This window comes from Heptranchias perlo, chromosome 29 (assembly GCF_035084215.1).
Source record: "Heptranchias perlo isolate sHepPer1 chromosome 29, sHepPer1.hap1, whole genome shotgun sequence".
Lineage (NCBI taxonomy): Eukaryota > Metazoa > Chordata > Chondrichthyes > Hexanchiformes > Hexanchidae > Heptranchias > Heptranchias perlo.
In genome coordinates, this window is record NC_090353.1 from 5110427 (window position 1) to 5126997 (window position 16571).

The following is a 16571-nucleotide window of genomic DNA, read 5'->3' on the forward strand; positions in this document are numbered from 1 at the left end:
CTGTGTTATCTTAATATAAAAATATCAGAAAATGCTGGAAATTTAAAGCAGATCCCTCTACATTTGGAAAAAGAACAGGCCCTTTGGTCAGAACCAGCTAGGTTTCTATTCAATCATGGCACAGTGACCATTGACACCTCCATTGTCGCCATTGCCTGCTCCGAGCGCCACCCCGCGGTGGGAAGCCGCCAGTGCCCCTGCACCTGACATGCGCGGTGAGGAGACCAGCCTAACCCGAGCGCATGCGCATTGCCGGCGGAGGGCGCCATTTTGTTGAGCGTCCGATCCCGGTGTTTGTGTGAGGCCGAGCGGTTGCAATGGCGGACGAGAGCAAGGACGCGGTGTGCAGGGTTGCCGAGCTCAGGGTGATGGAATTGAAAGCGGAGCTGCTTAAGAGAAACCTCGATACGAGAGGCAACAAGAGCGCCCTGGTCGATCGGCTGCGCCAGGTGACGGACTGGGGGGAGGGGCCGCGAAGGGGAAGAGAAGCCTGGAGTTGGGGAGGAGGAGCTGGTGTCAGTGGGCAATGTCGGGAGTGGTGGCGCGGGAGGGGCCTTGAGTGGGGGGAGGGGAGGGTAATGGGGGAGGGGCCTTGAAGGGAGGGTAATGGGGGAGGGGCCTTGAAGGGAGGGTAATGGGGGAGGGGCCCGGAGGGGAGGGTAATGGGGGAGGGGCCCAGAAGGGTGGGTAATGGGGAGGGGTCTTGAGGGGAGGGTAATGGGGGAGGGGCCTGGAGGTGAGGGTAATGGGGAGGTGACTTGAGGGAGGGAATGTGAGAGGGGCCCTGAGGGATAGGTAATGGGGAAGGGACCCAGAGGGGAGGGTAATGGGGAGGGGTCTTGAGGGGTGTGTAATGGGGGAGGGACACAGAGTGAGAGGAGTGACCTATAATGGCAGTGGGGAAGGATGGGGAGAGTTGAAACCTGTTGGGCAGACATCCTCCCCGGGGGAGGGTTTGATGTGGGACCTGTGGCCAGGAGTGGCCCAGAATGGGTTACCTGCCCCAGTGCTGCCTTGGGGGGCAGGGGTCAACCAGCTGTATCCTCAAATGATCAGAGGAAACTTTGGAATCAATACATGGCCATGGTGGCCCGATAACGCTGCTCCTTTGTGATTGATCTCAACACCGTCATCCTGTCGTCTCGTTAGGGCCGCCACTTTTTGCCAAGTTTCACTCGAGAGTCCTGCGGTTCGTGCAAGTATTTTAATGCTTGTAATATATGTGGAAAACTTAAAAGATATAGAAAGCAAAATTTACATTTTCTTCATGAATCACAAGCATTAAAAAGTGCTGAAATTCAAGTTTTGCTATGTTGTGCCATGCTATGAACAGGTACGGGAGGAGGCCATTCAGCCTTTCCAGCCTATTCCGCCATTCAGTTAGATCATGGCTGATCTGAACCCCAACTCCATTTATCCGCCTTTGATCCATATCCCCTGATACCCTTCATCAAAAGCAAAATACTGCAGATGCTGAAAATCTTAAATAAAAACAGAAAATGTATGAAATACTCAGCAAGCCAAGCAGCATCTGTGGAGAAAGAAAGAGTTTCAGGTCGATGACCCTTCGTCAGAACTGGAAGAAGTTGAAGATTAAACAGTTTTCAAGCAAGTACAGAGCCAGGGAAAGGGGTATAACCAGACTCCACATTAACGTATCATCCTCCGCCATTTCCGCCACCTCCAGCGCGATGCCATCACCAAACACATCTTCCCCTCCCCTTTCAGCATTCCGAAGGGACCGGTCCCTCCAAGACACCCTGATCCGCTCTTCCATCGCTCAACACCCTAATGTGTTTGTTGGTGGCATCGCACTGGAGGTGGAGGAAATGGCGGAGGATGAATGTGGAGTCTGGTTATACCCCTTTCCCTGGCTCTCTACTTGCTTAAAAACTGTTTAATCTTCAACTTCTCCCAAAGGTCATTGACCTGAAACGTCAACTCTTTCTTTCTCCACAGATGCTGCCTGACTTGCTGAGTATTTCCAGCATTTTCTGTTTTTATCCCCTGATACTCTTGCCTAACAAAAATAGGAACAGGAGTAGGCCATTCAGTCCCTCGTGCCTGCTCCACCATTTGATAAGATCATGGCTGATCTGTGATCTAACTCCATATACCTGCCTTTGGCCCATATCCCTTAATACCTTTGGTTGCCAAAAAGCTATCTATCTCAGATTTAAATTTAGCAATTGAGCTAGTATCAATTGCCGTTTGCGGAAGAGAGTTCCAAACTTCTACGCTCCTGAAAGGTCTGGCTCTAATTTTTAGACTGTGCCCCCTACTCCTAAAATCCCCAACCAGTGGAAATAGTTTCTCTCTATCCACTCTATCTGTTCCCCTTAATATCTTATAAACTTCGATCAGATCACCCCTGTAGGATGAGACTGTGGTTAAACTGGCTAAGGATGGTTTTAGACAGACTCTTTGCAGGGTCTCTGTGGATGAAACTTCATGATCATTGAAAAGGGCTTTATGTTTTCCACTGGTTGTAAAGCTCAGCAATGTTGGAGGAGGGGATTTATTAAACTCATTTTGTAGTATTTCACAGTGACCCTCACGCTATGCACAGCTTCACAGTAAGCCATGCAAAACAGGTAGCCCCATTGATGGAGCACTTGTGTTTCTATTTAAAAGTGTGTTTTTATTGCCAATATTTTTTTTAACATTTCAGCAGTCTGGAAGTAAAATACAACAACTTGCATTTATATAGCACTTTTAATGTAAAGAAATGCTCCAGGGTTGCCTGTTCAGGTTGATATAAAAGATTCTACAGCACTATTGGAATTGGAGCAGGGGAGTTCACCCAATGCACTGGCCAATATTTATCCCTCAAGCAACACCACCAAAAGCTGATTAACTGCTCATTCATCCCATTGTTGTGTGTGGGACCTTGCTGTGCACAAATAGGCTGCCATGTTTACCTACAAAAAGCCACAATGACTACACTCCAAAAGTTATTAATTGGTTGCGAAACATCTTGGGGAAGCCTTGAGGACATGAAAGACACTACATATAGTAAATGTAAGTTTGTTCTTTCTATAAGGGAGAGCTAATAAAGGGAGTTGCTACAGGCTGACACTGAATTGGCAAATCAGTCACTGCTAACTCTGTTAGGTTTAGGAAAGGTCATTAACAAGAACATAGTTGGTAATGCAGTATTGTTCAACTTGCAGTATACAAACTGAGAATGTATGTTGGAATCTTTAATTATTTTTCTGTGTAATTCAGATATTCAACTTGGTGCTATCGTAAGTCATGTTTGATCCAATGGCCATTTAAAGCTGTGTACAGTGTACTGTACCATCAAAAAATATTGAGATTCTTGGGCAGGTTCGGAGATCTCGCCAGAGTTATACTGGTCATTCTTAGCAGTCTGCTGAATTAACAATGAGCAATTAACTGATTGGTCAGCTGGATCTGCCGATGGCTCCTTTCAGTTTCCAGAAGCTTGACTTACTCCATGTTAATTACTGGATTTCTGTCATCAGACCATAGAAGAGGAAAGAGGAAACCCTGATGAAATTTCAATCACTTCAGAGGTTCCCAGCAATAAAACACCAAAGAGGATGGGAAAAGGTAGGAAATTAAGTAACTTTCCAAAACCAATGAAATTATTTAATTTTCTGCTTTGATGCATTTTTACGGGTGTTGGTTGAGGTGAGACATTTCAGTGCTGGAAATTGGAATGTTATTCTGGGCACTAGGTTCAGGTTTAAAGTGGGTTAGATGCAGATCAAAACTCTGGCAATACTGCCTTAACCTCAGAAGAGTCCATTTCTATTTCCTATATCGACCTGCCTTGTGACCATGCTAAGTGAGATTGGCAGTGCATGGTGCTGTGGATTTATCCACAAGTAACCAGGTTGTGATTGGCCCAAAGTTATTTTGTTTGAGACGTTTGTAGCTGGCAAATAAGCTTTCTTCTGATTAGTGACATCTTGATTTGAGCCTAACTCTCTGAAGTTGAAGGGCACTGGTCCAGCCCATAGCTCCACTTGTCCCTCAACAAACAGTGGCTTCGAAGGTTCTGCAAAAGAAATAAGTTAACTGGCATATGTGTTACGTTTGCTTTATTCTTTAGGGCACACAGTGGAGGATGATGAGACAGAAGATTGTAGAGAAGAGGATTTTGGTGAAAGGCAGGTAAGTGCTTTCTCAGGGATGATACCTAGAATAATTATTTTATAGCAGTCACAGCTGACTTTAGTTATGGCTCTTGCACAATACACCAGCAACCAACCCCACCTGGGCAAAATGACTAATGTTGTGAGTTGTATCCATCTGTAATGTAAAACCGAATAGTTTTAAGATTAAGTTTATCTGCCAGCTTTAGTGAATGCTGGCTTCTGATTTGCCAGAAAGATGGTTAGTGTAGGAAATGAAAATGTTGCGTTGGTGCATTAGATGGTGCTCTTTTGAAATTTGGTTAAAGCATGTTGTTAGAGCAGAACAGAGGGAGTGTATCCTGCGGTGACTCCATGCTATACAGTATTCATTCAAGAAAATGTTTTGTTCAAAAGAATTCTGAGCTTTCCAATAGTTCGAACTAAACAATTAAAATAAAACTGCACGGAAGGTGCACCGTTTCAATTTGAATTAACAAATAATTTGAATGAAACAACTTTGAATTAAGAAATGTAGACTGTACTTGACCTGAGTGTGTTTGATGTTGCAAAAGTTTCCCTGTGCTAATACCCATCACTTTGTTGAGCATGAACATTCACCAAGAAGAGCAGCTTGTAGAAACTTAACTGATCAATATCAGATCATCCAAGTTTCTGGATTCCTACATGTTCAAGCTTTGGGCAGTGTTAAATGTCATTGCCTGTTGAATGTAAACTGTTTTTAGATTCCAAGAATTTGAATATGAGAATTGACACCTAATTAAAATAATACTCCCAACTAACAAATATCTGTTTCAAAACAAATCTCTGAAGAAAAATTAGAGGTTTAAAACAGTGCAGCTCTTGTCTTCGAAAGAACATGCTTAGAAAGGGTGGTGGAAGCAGATTCAATAGTAACTTTTAAAAGGGAATCGGATATATACTTAAAAAGGAAAAATTTTGCAGGGCTATGAGGAAAGAGCAGGGGTGTGGGACTAATTGGTAGCTCTTTCAGAGAGTTGGCACAGGCACGATGGGTCAAATGGCGTCCTGTGCTGTTTGATTCGATGAACTTGTATTTAGGACATCCCAAGAGTTTCACAGCTAATAAAGTACTTAAGAAGTGTAGTCTGTTACAATGTAGGGAAAAGTGGCAGCCAATTTGCATGCAGCAAGGTCGCACAAACATGTTATGTTGGTGGAGGGATAAATATTGTCCAGGACACCGAGGAAACTCTCCTGATCATCTTCAAAGAGCACCATGGCATCTTTTATGCCCACCTGATGGGGCAGATGGGAAAACAACACCAACTTATATTTAAATACATCTTTAAAATAGTAAAACGTCCCAAGGCTCTTCACAGGAGTGTTGTGAAACAAAATTTGACCTCAGTTTTAGCGTCTCGGGCGAAAAACCGTACCTCTGACAGTGCAGCACTGCTTCAGTAGTGTACTGAAGTGCCAACCTAGATTATGTGCTCAAATCTCTGGAATTTACCTGGACCATTCTGAATCAGAGGTGAGAATGCTACCACTGAGCCATGGCTGAGACCTGAAGGTTTGCAGTTTGGGATGTTGGAAAGTAATCTTCCATTCCCCTATCCCAGTGGAAGTCATGTTACTACTCCCAGTGGAAGTCATGTTACTACTCCCAGCTTGAAAATGTTAAGATGCTGGCAATGATCAGGAGACTAACTGGTTACCCTTTCGTGAGTCTTTCAAACTTAGCCCTTTTTATAAAAAATGAATGAATACAGGCAAAATGAGGTTACGGCTTTCTATGGTAATATTTTTAAAAATTTGTTCTTGGGACATGGCAATGTTGCATTTGTTGCCCATCCCTAGTTGCCCCGAGGAGTTTGTGGACATTCATCATTGGTAATTGATTTTACTTCTGGGGTATTAAGAGTCCACCACATATGTGGGTCTCGAGTCACGTGTAGGCCAGGGGTAAAAGGTTTCCTTTAACAACAGTCCAGCAGCTTTTTTGGTCAATTTACCAGATTTATTGAATTGATTTCCCCACCGTGCTATGGTGGGATTTGAACTCATGAGGAGGCTCGTGTGGAGCATAAACACCGGCAATGACCTGTTTCTGTTCTGTAAATTCTATGTGAAAATGCAGTTGATTAACCATTTGTCAGCTGTTTTCCTGATCATAACATGTTAATTGTTAATACACCTACTTTCTAAATATCAGAAGATGTATTGTGCTTATTTATCATCTGTTAAATGATGAACCAGGCAAACTTGTCTTTATACGTTTCCCTAGAATTCTATTTTTGCAGTCTGGCTTTAAACTGGTAACACCCTTTTGGTACATTTTTGTGAAGCCTGTTCATTTGCAAGTGTGACAGTATTTAGCAGTAGTAGACATTCAGAGAGTAGCACGTACAGCAAGAATGGAAAACAGGCATGCCTCATGTCCGCTAAATTGAATCATCCAGCTACTACATTTTGTGGTAGAATAATGTATTTGTGTTTTAGTTGCTTTTGCTTTGAGAGCCAAATTCCTTATTACAGCTAAAGCTTATATCATTTGAATGGCTGTCTGTGCAACCATTTCTATTCTCTATGTGCCCTAAAAGTCACATCTTTCCTATGGTGTTTGGTGTCATAGGACTTATAGGAATGTCACTTGGCTTATTTGGTGTATTGGTGCCAATAGGCTTCAGTGTTCTGCTATATATTTGTGTGCTACTTTTAATCTGTCACCTCAAATTACTTCTGTCCTATCACCACCAGTGACAGACCTGTAACCGCTAATTTCACATACCTACCATTATCCTTAATTGGGATCCTAATGACTTTGTGTCAGTTACTCAGTACAATAACATAAATAACATGTACAGTATTTAAAGTGCTGTTATTTCTAATGAATTTGTATTTCTGTTCCCTTCAGGAAACTGATGCCCTACCAGAAGGAGCAGGTGTTGTTGAAGGTAATCCATTTTGTTTCCTTGTGTCTCAATGTTTTTCTTCTCACTTTTCCCTACCTCAAACTCACTTGCAAGTCTGACAGTATTTAGCAGTAGCAATCAGTGTGAGAGTAGCACTCATACAGGAAGAATGGAAAATTGAGGCATATCCCAGATCTTCTGAACTGGATCATTCAGCTACCAAGCCCTTATCCCTACTTGTGCTTTCAGACAATTTAATGCCGCATCCTTTCTTTACCAGACAGGCGGCAATGTTAATACGTTATTGGGTAACTTTGATAAGCAGCCAAACTGCTAAATAGAGTATTTGAGTTATTTAGAAATCTAAAAGTTCAGTGAGATGAAACCAACCCGTAGAGCTATCTATCCTCCTTTCAAATGATTCAAGGTAGAGGTGAGAGAGTGGACTGTTGAATCTGATCCAAATAGTGAAATCACTTTTAACTCAGTGGGAAAATGAAAAGTTGGGTTTGTTACCATATTTTCATTCTGAGCTTGAATCTTCAAAGTTCGGTCTGCAACCAAATTAACTAGAGCTTTTTCTTTTCAACTGCCTCTCTGCCTTGACCCTGTTATTTTCAGCTTCGTTTTATTGAGTGGCATTGATAGCAGAAAGCTGATCCTCCCACCATCAGTGGTGCTCAAATATAAAGGACCCAGATTGTTGAATTACAATGGCATCAAAGACCCGGATTTTCTTGTGATTTTCTGTTGTTAGATACGTCCTGTCCTTGTCTGCTTAATGTGTAGAACCGGATCTTCGCATCTGTACTTTCAATTTGACTGAATTTTGCAGTCGCAGCATTGACTACATTAATTCTCAGACACAACTGTCTCCACGTCAATTCCGGGGCCTGCCCTGCATGCATCAAGCATTCCTATTCTAGTACCACCACATTTGTAAGACATGTATAGAAAAACAAGCCTCTATTTTACAAACTTTGCTCCAGTGGGTCTCCAGGTGGGGGGAAGCTACAGATGGCAGTATAAATTAGGGAGAGTGGCAAGATGTTCTGAATCTCTGAGCATTGTTCATCTGTGACCTCATCAGCCAGGCTACCAGTTAGTGTTCTATGTGTTAGTATTCAACTTCCTGTGGAGGGGAAGGACAAAAAGAATTAATCTTGATTGGTTTGCTTTGCTGCAATCAGTGTCCAAAGAAGAGGTAAGAGCCCTTATTTGTGAAAATAGTTGGGTGGAGAATGGAATTTAAAAATGAACCTGTTCAATATTTTCTGAGGTGTTAAACGCATCATGTAGATCTGTTGTCTTGCCTATTATGTTTTTCTGTCCCAGTGGAACAGATATTTTAATCCCTCCTGGATCAACATGTGTTTCATAGAAGATCCTACTGGATCAACATTAGGAAAATGGGGCAGTGCTTTTAGCACTTGAGAGAGTAAGGAATGATTTAGATGGTATTAAACCTTGCAATTTGATCTAAAATGGGATGCTACAAAGCCCTAGAGCTATTTCATAGTCCCTACCAATTGTGGTTTCAAACCCAGATCTGTTGATGTGCAAAGGTCTGCTCAGAACTACAGAAATCCTGTAGAAATTATTTCTTTAGAAATGTTACAAATCCAAAATGAACTGATCAGTTGATGTTGTTTTGGGGGAGAAGTCACTGGGCAATAGCGTACAAATCAGGGTGAATTAGCAAATGAAGTGGGGTGAAAGTGTGTGGAACAGTGTGAGATGAAGAGCAAATCATTGAGTCTGCTATATGTCTGTAGACTATCCATGTGAATGCCAACCTATGGTTCACATCAAAAAAATGAAGAGAATCTGAGGTTTTAACACTGGTAAACTATAATGGTATATAAGTGACACTATTGTACATTCTGTATAGTAGAGAGACTTGTAATAATTCACAATCCAAAAGCCATGGTAATCATTTGTGAACCTTCACAGATACAGTTTCAAAATGTACTCAATTATAATGTTGAACCTCTTGATGTTCAATTCAGGGACTCTGAATTTATAGGAATTGGCTAAATCTTTTCGGTTCTCCTTGGTTGAAATGCTCTTGTTGACATATTGAGCCATTCTTATGGTTTACTGATAAATTAGTCAGAAAATAAAAAGCATTTTTTTTCCTTTACTCTGCGATTTTTTAAAAAACTCCCTCAGTATTCCAATCCCTCTGATCTAAGAGGACAAAAAAAACACTAGCTCCACATGTATACTTGCTATATCTGTTGTAATTAAACCTTGTGCTATTCTATTCCATTAATCCCACAGAAAAGGAGAATATAGCTGAGAGTTTGGGGGAAGCTTATAGTTCAGTTCCTACAGAGACGCCCCCTGAAGACCTGCGGCTATTGACGCAATACATGATCATTACCGACACCTACCAGGAAGACGATAACGCCTTAGCCGAGCTGCAAGTGGAGGACATGCTTACACTGGATGTGGACAATGGCATACCTCTGGATACATCTTTACAACCTGTCAGGGAACAGATGGACATCGAGAAGATGGATACCAGAATGTTTGTGACAGGAAATTCAAGTGAGATGGAAAATAACCAGGAGGAGCATGAAGTGCAAGTCAAGGCAAACATTGAGAGTACAGAGAAAGAACCGCAGCCAGGAACTGAACAGAACAAAGATGAAACAATGAAGCCAGAAGATGAAGGTTCTGATGAAGCAACTAAGAAAGACCCCTCTATGGTAGAGGGCAGTGATCAGAATAAGAGGTTTGTTTCTTAGTTCTAGACCAGATTTCTATTCATGCTAAGATGATTCTAGTAAATTTGTCTTAAATTGGCCTACATAATGGTAGTAATGTTGACCTTTTTGTGCTGTCTAACAGCTCTTGATAATTTATTTCCTGCGCTATTAGAGGCTGTTCCATTTTTCGCTTTCTGCTCTTCTCCAAACCGGCAGAGGTTATTCACAAACTGGAATATTTTGCTTCTGTATGTACTGTTCACTGAAAATAAATTGACAGTTCCACATCGAGGAGGATAGTAGCAGACTTCAGGAGGACAGACTATGAAATGGGCAGACACATGGCAGATGAAATTTAATGCAGAGAAGTGTGAAGTGATGCATTTTGGGAGGAAGAGTGAGGAGAGGCAATATAAAGTAAATGGTAAAATTTTGAAGGGGGGACAGGAACAGGAACAGGGAGAACTGGGGAAGGTGGCAGGACAAGTTGATAAAGCTGTTTAAAAAAAAATATGGGATCCTTGGCTTTATAAATAGAAGCCATGATGTGGAGATGCCGGTGATGGACTGGGGTGGACAAATGTAAGGAATCTTACAACACCAGGTTATAGTCCAACAAATTTATTTTAAAATCACAAGCTTTCGGAGATTATCTCCTTCGTCAGATGAATGAAGGAGATAATCTCCGAAAGCTTGTGATTTTAAAATAAATTTGTTGGACTATAACCTGGTGTTGTAAGATTCCTTACATTTATAAATAGAGGCATAGAGTACAAAAGCAAGGAAATTACACTAGACCTTTATAAAACAATGGTTAGTCCTCAGCTGGAGTATTATGTCCAATTCTGGAAGGATGTCAAGGCCTTGGAGAGGGTGCAGAGGAGACACCAAGGATGAGGGAGGGACTTCAGTTATGTGGAGAGACTAGAGAAGCTGGGATTGTTCTGCTTAGAGCTTAGTATTGCCAACTTACTGTCTCTAGTCAGAATCTACTACAAACCATCTGACTGCACCAGTTTAATAATTGTGACGGTGTTACAGCCAAAGGCAACTAATATTCAGAAAGACAGAAGGAAAGAATTTGCATTTAGACAGGTTTTAAGTGTTAAGGAAAGTTTTAATAGAGGTGTTCAAAGTGTTAAGGGGATTTGAAAGAGTAAATAAGGAGAAACTGTTTCCACTTCATGGAGGGTCGGTAACTAGAGGACACAGATTTAAGATAATTGGCAAAAGAATCAGAGGGGAGATGAGAATTGTTTTTACGCAGCGAGTTGTTATGATCGGGAATATACTGCCTGAAAGGTTGGTGGAGCAGATTCAATAAAAACTTTCAGGACGGAAATGGATATATACTTGAAAACGAAAAATTTGCAGGGCTATGGGAAAAGAGCAGGAGAGTGGGACTAATTGGATAGCTCTTTCAAAGAGCAGGCAGAATGGCCGCCTGTGCTGTATGATTCCATGATTCTGTTTTGTAGCTGGGATATGAGATGTCATTGACACATCCAAAAGCACTTCATTCACAGTGATATATAACTGATGGTAGCTGTATACTTTGGTAGATATTGAAGAATTTGCTTTAAAGACTGGACAGAAATGTTGACAGTTAAATTTGATGTTCCTGGAAATCATTTGAGAGTTTCTAGTTACTTAAATTCAATTTTGTATTTTCAGCTCCTTTGAGGTTGGAACAGATACTAATAATGAAGCAAATCTGGAGAAAGGTAGGTTATAGACTACAAACAGTAAAAATAATCTGAAGTTTGTCTTGAAAGATACTTCTAATAGCATTTGTATATGTATGTGTAAAATATATGTATGTAATGTGTGTAACTAAAATTCAGAACCCAAGACATATAAAAATTGCCAACTTACTGTCTCTAGTCAGAACCTAATACTAACCTCTGACTGCACCAGTTTAATAATTGTGAAGGCGTTACAGCCAGAAGGCAACTAATATTCAGAAAGACAGAAGGAAAGAACTTGCATTTAGACAGGTTTTGTTGTTAGCAGCGGAACCACAGGGGAGTAGGTTTTTAAATTATATTTTGAAGTTTATTAGTTAGCATTTTGCAGATATGTACAACTGTTCATTGTTTAGAGTTTTCATCTCCTTTTTAAAGTGTGTTTGGTGCAGTGTAAGCTGCTAATTCTTCTTCTTGGTCTACATCAGGATTGTAAGCAGTAGGCGTCTTCGATCATTGGTGTTGATCTTGTTGGTTGCAGGAAAGTATGTGTGTTAGTCCTGACGTTCTTGAGACTTAAACACAAAGCCCCCATTGGACCTATTTCTCTGGTTTTTGGGTGGATGAAAAAATAAGTAGAGGACAGGTATCCTTCATTAAATCATGCTTCCTGTTGGCTGGTATGGATTGACCTATGCAGCAAAGTAGTCAGCAGTCCCCGACTTTACTGAGTGAGTCAGGGCACAGCATGTAGCTGGGATGCAGCAGCAGAGTAGATAGGTGAAAAGGTGTTGAACGGAGACAATCATTTTTTAGTGTATTTCTTTTCATGTAATCCCCAAATTTTGATCTTTTTCCTTAATGGTATTTGTCCGCGATATATTACTGATACTAGGTTAAGCTTGATGAGTCAGGCCTGGGATTCTCCAGTGTTTATTGGCTTAAATGGTAATTTGACATCGGCTAGTGGTTTTTGATGAGGGAGGGAGAACAGAGATAAGGCTTGAGCTTTAAGTGAAGTATGGCTCTATGCTTTTGCCAGGTGCAGACATTTTTAACTTCCAGATTTTGAGCTTTAAGCAGTACTGGCCCTCCTACCAAAGACTGAGTGGTATGAAGTGAGTGTCTTGTCATCATTTATGAGGTACCTGGGCTGCTGAATTGTATTTTAATTTTTTTTTAAAAAAAGATCCATCACTATTAAGGTATAATGTTCTAGAGAGCTAATCAAAGTGTAAGACCTAGGTTACATACAAACACTAGTAGTGTGGTTTAAAGGGGTGCTTTTTTTGTGGCGATATGGGATGATGGTTTGCACCTGTGGTTTCATCTCCACCGAATTCCTGAACTCAACTGCAAGTTTTTGCCGCTCTCCACATTCTGTATGTATGCTCCTGTGATGGCCTGACTGATGGCACTAATTCCTCTCCTACTTGACTCTTGATCAGTCTGCTCGGCGGTGGCCTTGGCAACAGTGCAATGTCTGACCTCTGTTGAGAGGAATTACCACAGGTTACCCACAACTGTCTCTTCCAGTCAATATTGAAGTGAGATATGTGAAACATCGATCTGTTAGATGTAATCCAAAGTGAAGTCATTAGGAGTGATGAGAGAGTAAATGGGAGCAACTCTAATTATTTTGGCAGAGTCATATTTAAAACTGCATTAAATAGCCTAGGTCAATACTAGTGAAACAGAAAGAGTAACAAAGAAACTTATTTTACTGCTGAAGTGTAGTTGTTCTCAATCCATGCTCCCCAGAGTTTCCTTTGCTGTTTTCTGAGCTAATGTAAGCCAAAAAATGCAGTGTTTTCTTATTACTTATTAATGAGAATACCTGTGATTTAGGGCTGTCTGGCAACCATAGTACTTCAGATACTGAGGGAAAGAACCTTTTGGTGAGCGGCCTGTGTTCAACAACCGAAGTAACTTGTTTGAAGAACCTCTTCAGTAAATATGGCAAGGTGAGAATTGCACGAATGATATGAGCTTTCCCTGTTGTTACTGTTAATTATCAGAGAGTTCACCTGGGGCGAAAGAGCGAGGAATGATGTGTCACCATACCCACACAAAACACGTGTGTAAAAATAGATCTTTAGGTTTATGGTTGGATATATCTGTGGTCCTTCCATCGTGTGTTCCATGCTAAATCTGAAATACAACTCTGAGCCATTGTCAGGCTTGAACCCTCTTGTAGGACTGGTTGACTGATGCTAGCAGCACTTTGAATTCAACAACAACAACTTTTTTATATCGCGCCTTTAACGTTGAAAAAAATGTCCCAAGGCACTTCACAGAGATGTGAGGAAAAGATGAATGATGAGCTAAGGGAGGGGTGACCAAAAGCTTGGTTGAAGAGGTGGGTTTTAAGGAGGGTCTTAAATGAGGAGGAGGAGAGGCAGAGAGGTTTAGGGAGGGAATTCCAGAGAGGGGGCCTAGGCGGCTGATGGCACAGCCACCAATGGTGGGGTGAAGGGAGAGGGGATGCACAGGAGGCCAGAATCAGAGGAATGAAGAGATTGTGGGGTTCATAGGGCTGGAGGGCCGAGACCGTGAAGGGATTTAAATATATGGATGAGAATTTTAAATTTGATGCGTTGGAGGCAGGAAGCCAGTGTAGGTCAGCAAGGACGGTGATGGGTGAGAGGGACTTAGATAGGGTGTAGGCCACAGAGTTTTGGAGGAGCTGAAGTTTACGAAGAGTGGGAGATTCAAGGCCAGGAACGAATAGTTGAGCCTGGAGGTGATAAAGGTTTCTGCAGCAGATGGGCTGAGGCAGGGACAGTGGCAGGTGTTGATAATACAGAGGCAATAGGGGAATTGAGAGAGGCGATGGAGAGGTAGAGCTGGGCGTCTTCAGCGTATATGTGGAAGTTGACCCCAAGTCTACAGAGATCATTGCCAAGGGGCAGCATGTAGATGAGGAGGGACACCAAAGAGAGGGCAGGGGGAGCTTGGGGGAAGTATGGCTTGGTGGGAAAGGATGAAAGCAGCGGAGGCAGCTAAACAGATGTTCTCAACTTTTGTGACAAAGAAGTCCATGAGCTCCTTGCACTTCTTGTTGGAAGTGAGGGTGGGGGAAAGTAGAGCAGTGCATTGGAATGCTGCCCATCTGAGTGTTAGAACTCTGCCCTTATTGCCTGTCTTTGGCAATATTGGAATTTGTGTTTAGTATGTGTACTTTTAAAATAAAATTATTATGCAGTACTACTGTAAGCAGCATAGGGTAGAGATCCTGTATCTATAGTAATGCACCTCCCTCTGTAGCACAAGACAGCGACCTACAAGAACACAGCAGCACTAGTGCATTGTATTGCCCCATGCAATGCGAGGCAGCACTTCTATTTACAGGACTACATCGAGTCTACTATCTTGTGCAGTGTAAAGCAGTGCTCCTTTATATATTGGAATGGGGTTAATACCAATGTTCAAATTGTTCATGCTGCGTCTGCAAATTAAATCAGTAATGTTTTGGTGACTTTTCACTGGTACACAGCAGCTTTTATCAAATTAAGTTGTTTTAGTGTGATTTGTTTGGATTGTTTTATCATATCCTTTACTTCAGGAAATGCACTTGTTTTTTCTTTTGTGATGAGTTGAATATGCAGTTGCAAACTTTAATAATCTGTTGTATAGCCATAATTTCAACACAAGAAGTTGGGGGAGGTGTGGCACGCACAATTACAACGGTTAGAAACTTTACAGGTTTGTAGTAGTCAAATCCCTGCGACAAGATTAGCTAATCCATAGTAATTTGATGGGGGAAGCAGTCTCTGCATCATTGCTATCCACTCACCTAGAATCATAGAAGTTTACAACATGGAAACAGGCCCTTCGGCCCAACATGTCCATGTCGCCCAGTTTATACCACTAAGCTAGTCCCAATTTCCTGCACTTGGCCCATATCCCTCTATACCCATCTTACTCATGTAACTGTCCAAATGCTTTTTCATAGAATCATAGATAGAATCATAGAAGTTACAACATGGAAACAGGCCCTTCGGCCCAACATGTCCATGTCGCCCAGTTTATACCACTAAGCTAGTCCCAATTGCCTGCACTTGGCCCATATCCCTCAATACCCATCTTCCCCATGTAACTGTCCAAATGCTTTTTAAAAGACAAAATTGTACCCGCCTCTACTACTGCCTCTGGCAGCTCGTTCCAGACACTCACCACCCTTTGAGTGAAAAAATTGCCCCTCTGGACCCTTTTGTATCTCTCCCCTCTCACCTTAAATCTATGCCCCCTCGTTATAGACTCCCCTACCTTTGGGAAAAGAACCTCTGCAGGGAAAGTTGCAAATGTGGATATTGGGCGAGCATGTGATAAGGCTCAGTGTGCTGCCTAATAGTCTGACACACTCTACAGCTCACTAAGGTCACTTAAGATGTCTTGAGCTTTAAGCAGTTTAATCATGGATGCTTTGTGCTGTGCTGTGCTCGTGCAAGCAGCAACTACAGTGTAATTTTTTTTAAGGTAATGCAATTAGCCATAGATTTTACGTTTGTGTTTCACACTTCTCTAACATTTTAAAGCCTTTTGAATGACCGGCATGATCATTTTTTGTAATTCTTTTTTAATTGATCATTCTGAGTGAAGGGCCATTGTGTAGAATGACCATCAGGGTTGAAAACAGAGTGAAGTAATTTATTATACATTGTAGGAGAAAGGGAAGACCGAAGAAGGTAAGGAATGCCACAGTTTAGAATCCAGAGGGAGCAACGAGTCTGGTTTTCAACACGGTGAGGGTGCAGGGATGAGGAAGAATGTGTAAAACAGCATATTTAAAGCTTGATGGAAGAGAGGAAAGTTCAGAGGAGCATTGATAGTTTTTCTAAAATAGGGACAAGATTGCAATGAGAGCGGTCAGATGATAAAGGTGAGAGAAGAATCGTCGTTCGTCAAACTCTTTTTTTTGTCTGTTATCTAGGAGTACGAGGGAGGTGCTGAAAGATACTACCAAGGTTCAGGAATCATATCCAGATTTTGAACAGACTTGGGTTTGATAGGGAATTGGAGGGGGCGAGGGAGGGATAAGTTCTTGGGCCCAGATTTAGCAGTGGAGGAGATGGGAGAGTTCTATTTGATATTAAAGGCGATAGTAAATGCCAGGTGGTGAAGAATGGAGTCATGAAAGGTAAGTGATATCTTTTGCATAGAGGCTTG

At 41.8% G+C, this 16571-nt stretch overlaps 1 protein-coding gene across 4 annotated transcripts in view; it reads left to right on the forward strand.

Moving 5' to 3' along the window:
• The first annotated feature begins 262 nt into the window (after positions 1-262).
• The window catches only part of LOC137299338 (SAFB-like transcription modulator), a 74968-nt gene continuing 58659 nt past the window's right edge, over positions 263-16571 (forward strand). For all 4 annotated transcript variants that reach the window (XM_067968005.1, XM_067968006.1, XM_067968007.1 and 1 more), the window contains exons 1-7: positions 263-449; positions 3489-3576; positions 4082-4143; positions 7006-7045; positions 9287-9743; positions 11392-11441; positions 13251-13366. In XM_067968005.1, the coding sequence (XP_067824106.1) occupies positions 318-449; positions 3489-3576; positions 4082-4143; positions 7006-7045; positions 9287-9743; positions 11392-11441; positions 13251-13366 (945 nt within the window). In that variant the 5' untranslated portion in view covers positions 263-317. The remainder of the gene's footprint in view (positions 450-3488; positions 3577-4081; positions 4144-7005; positions 7046-9286; positions 9744-11391; positions 11442-13250; positions 13367-16571) is intronic.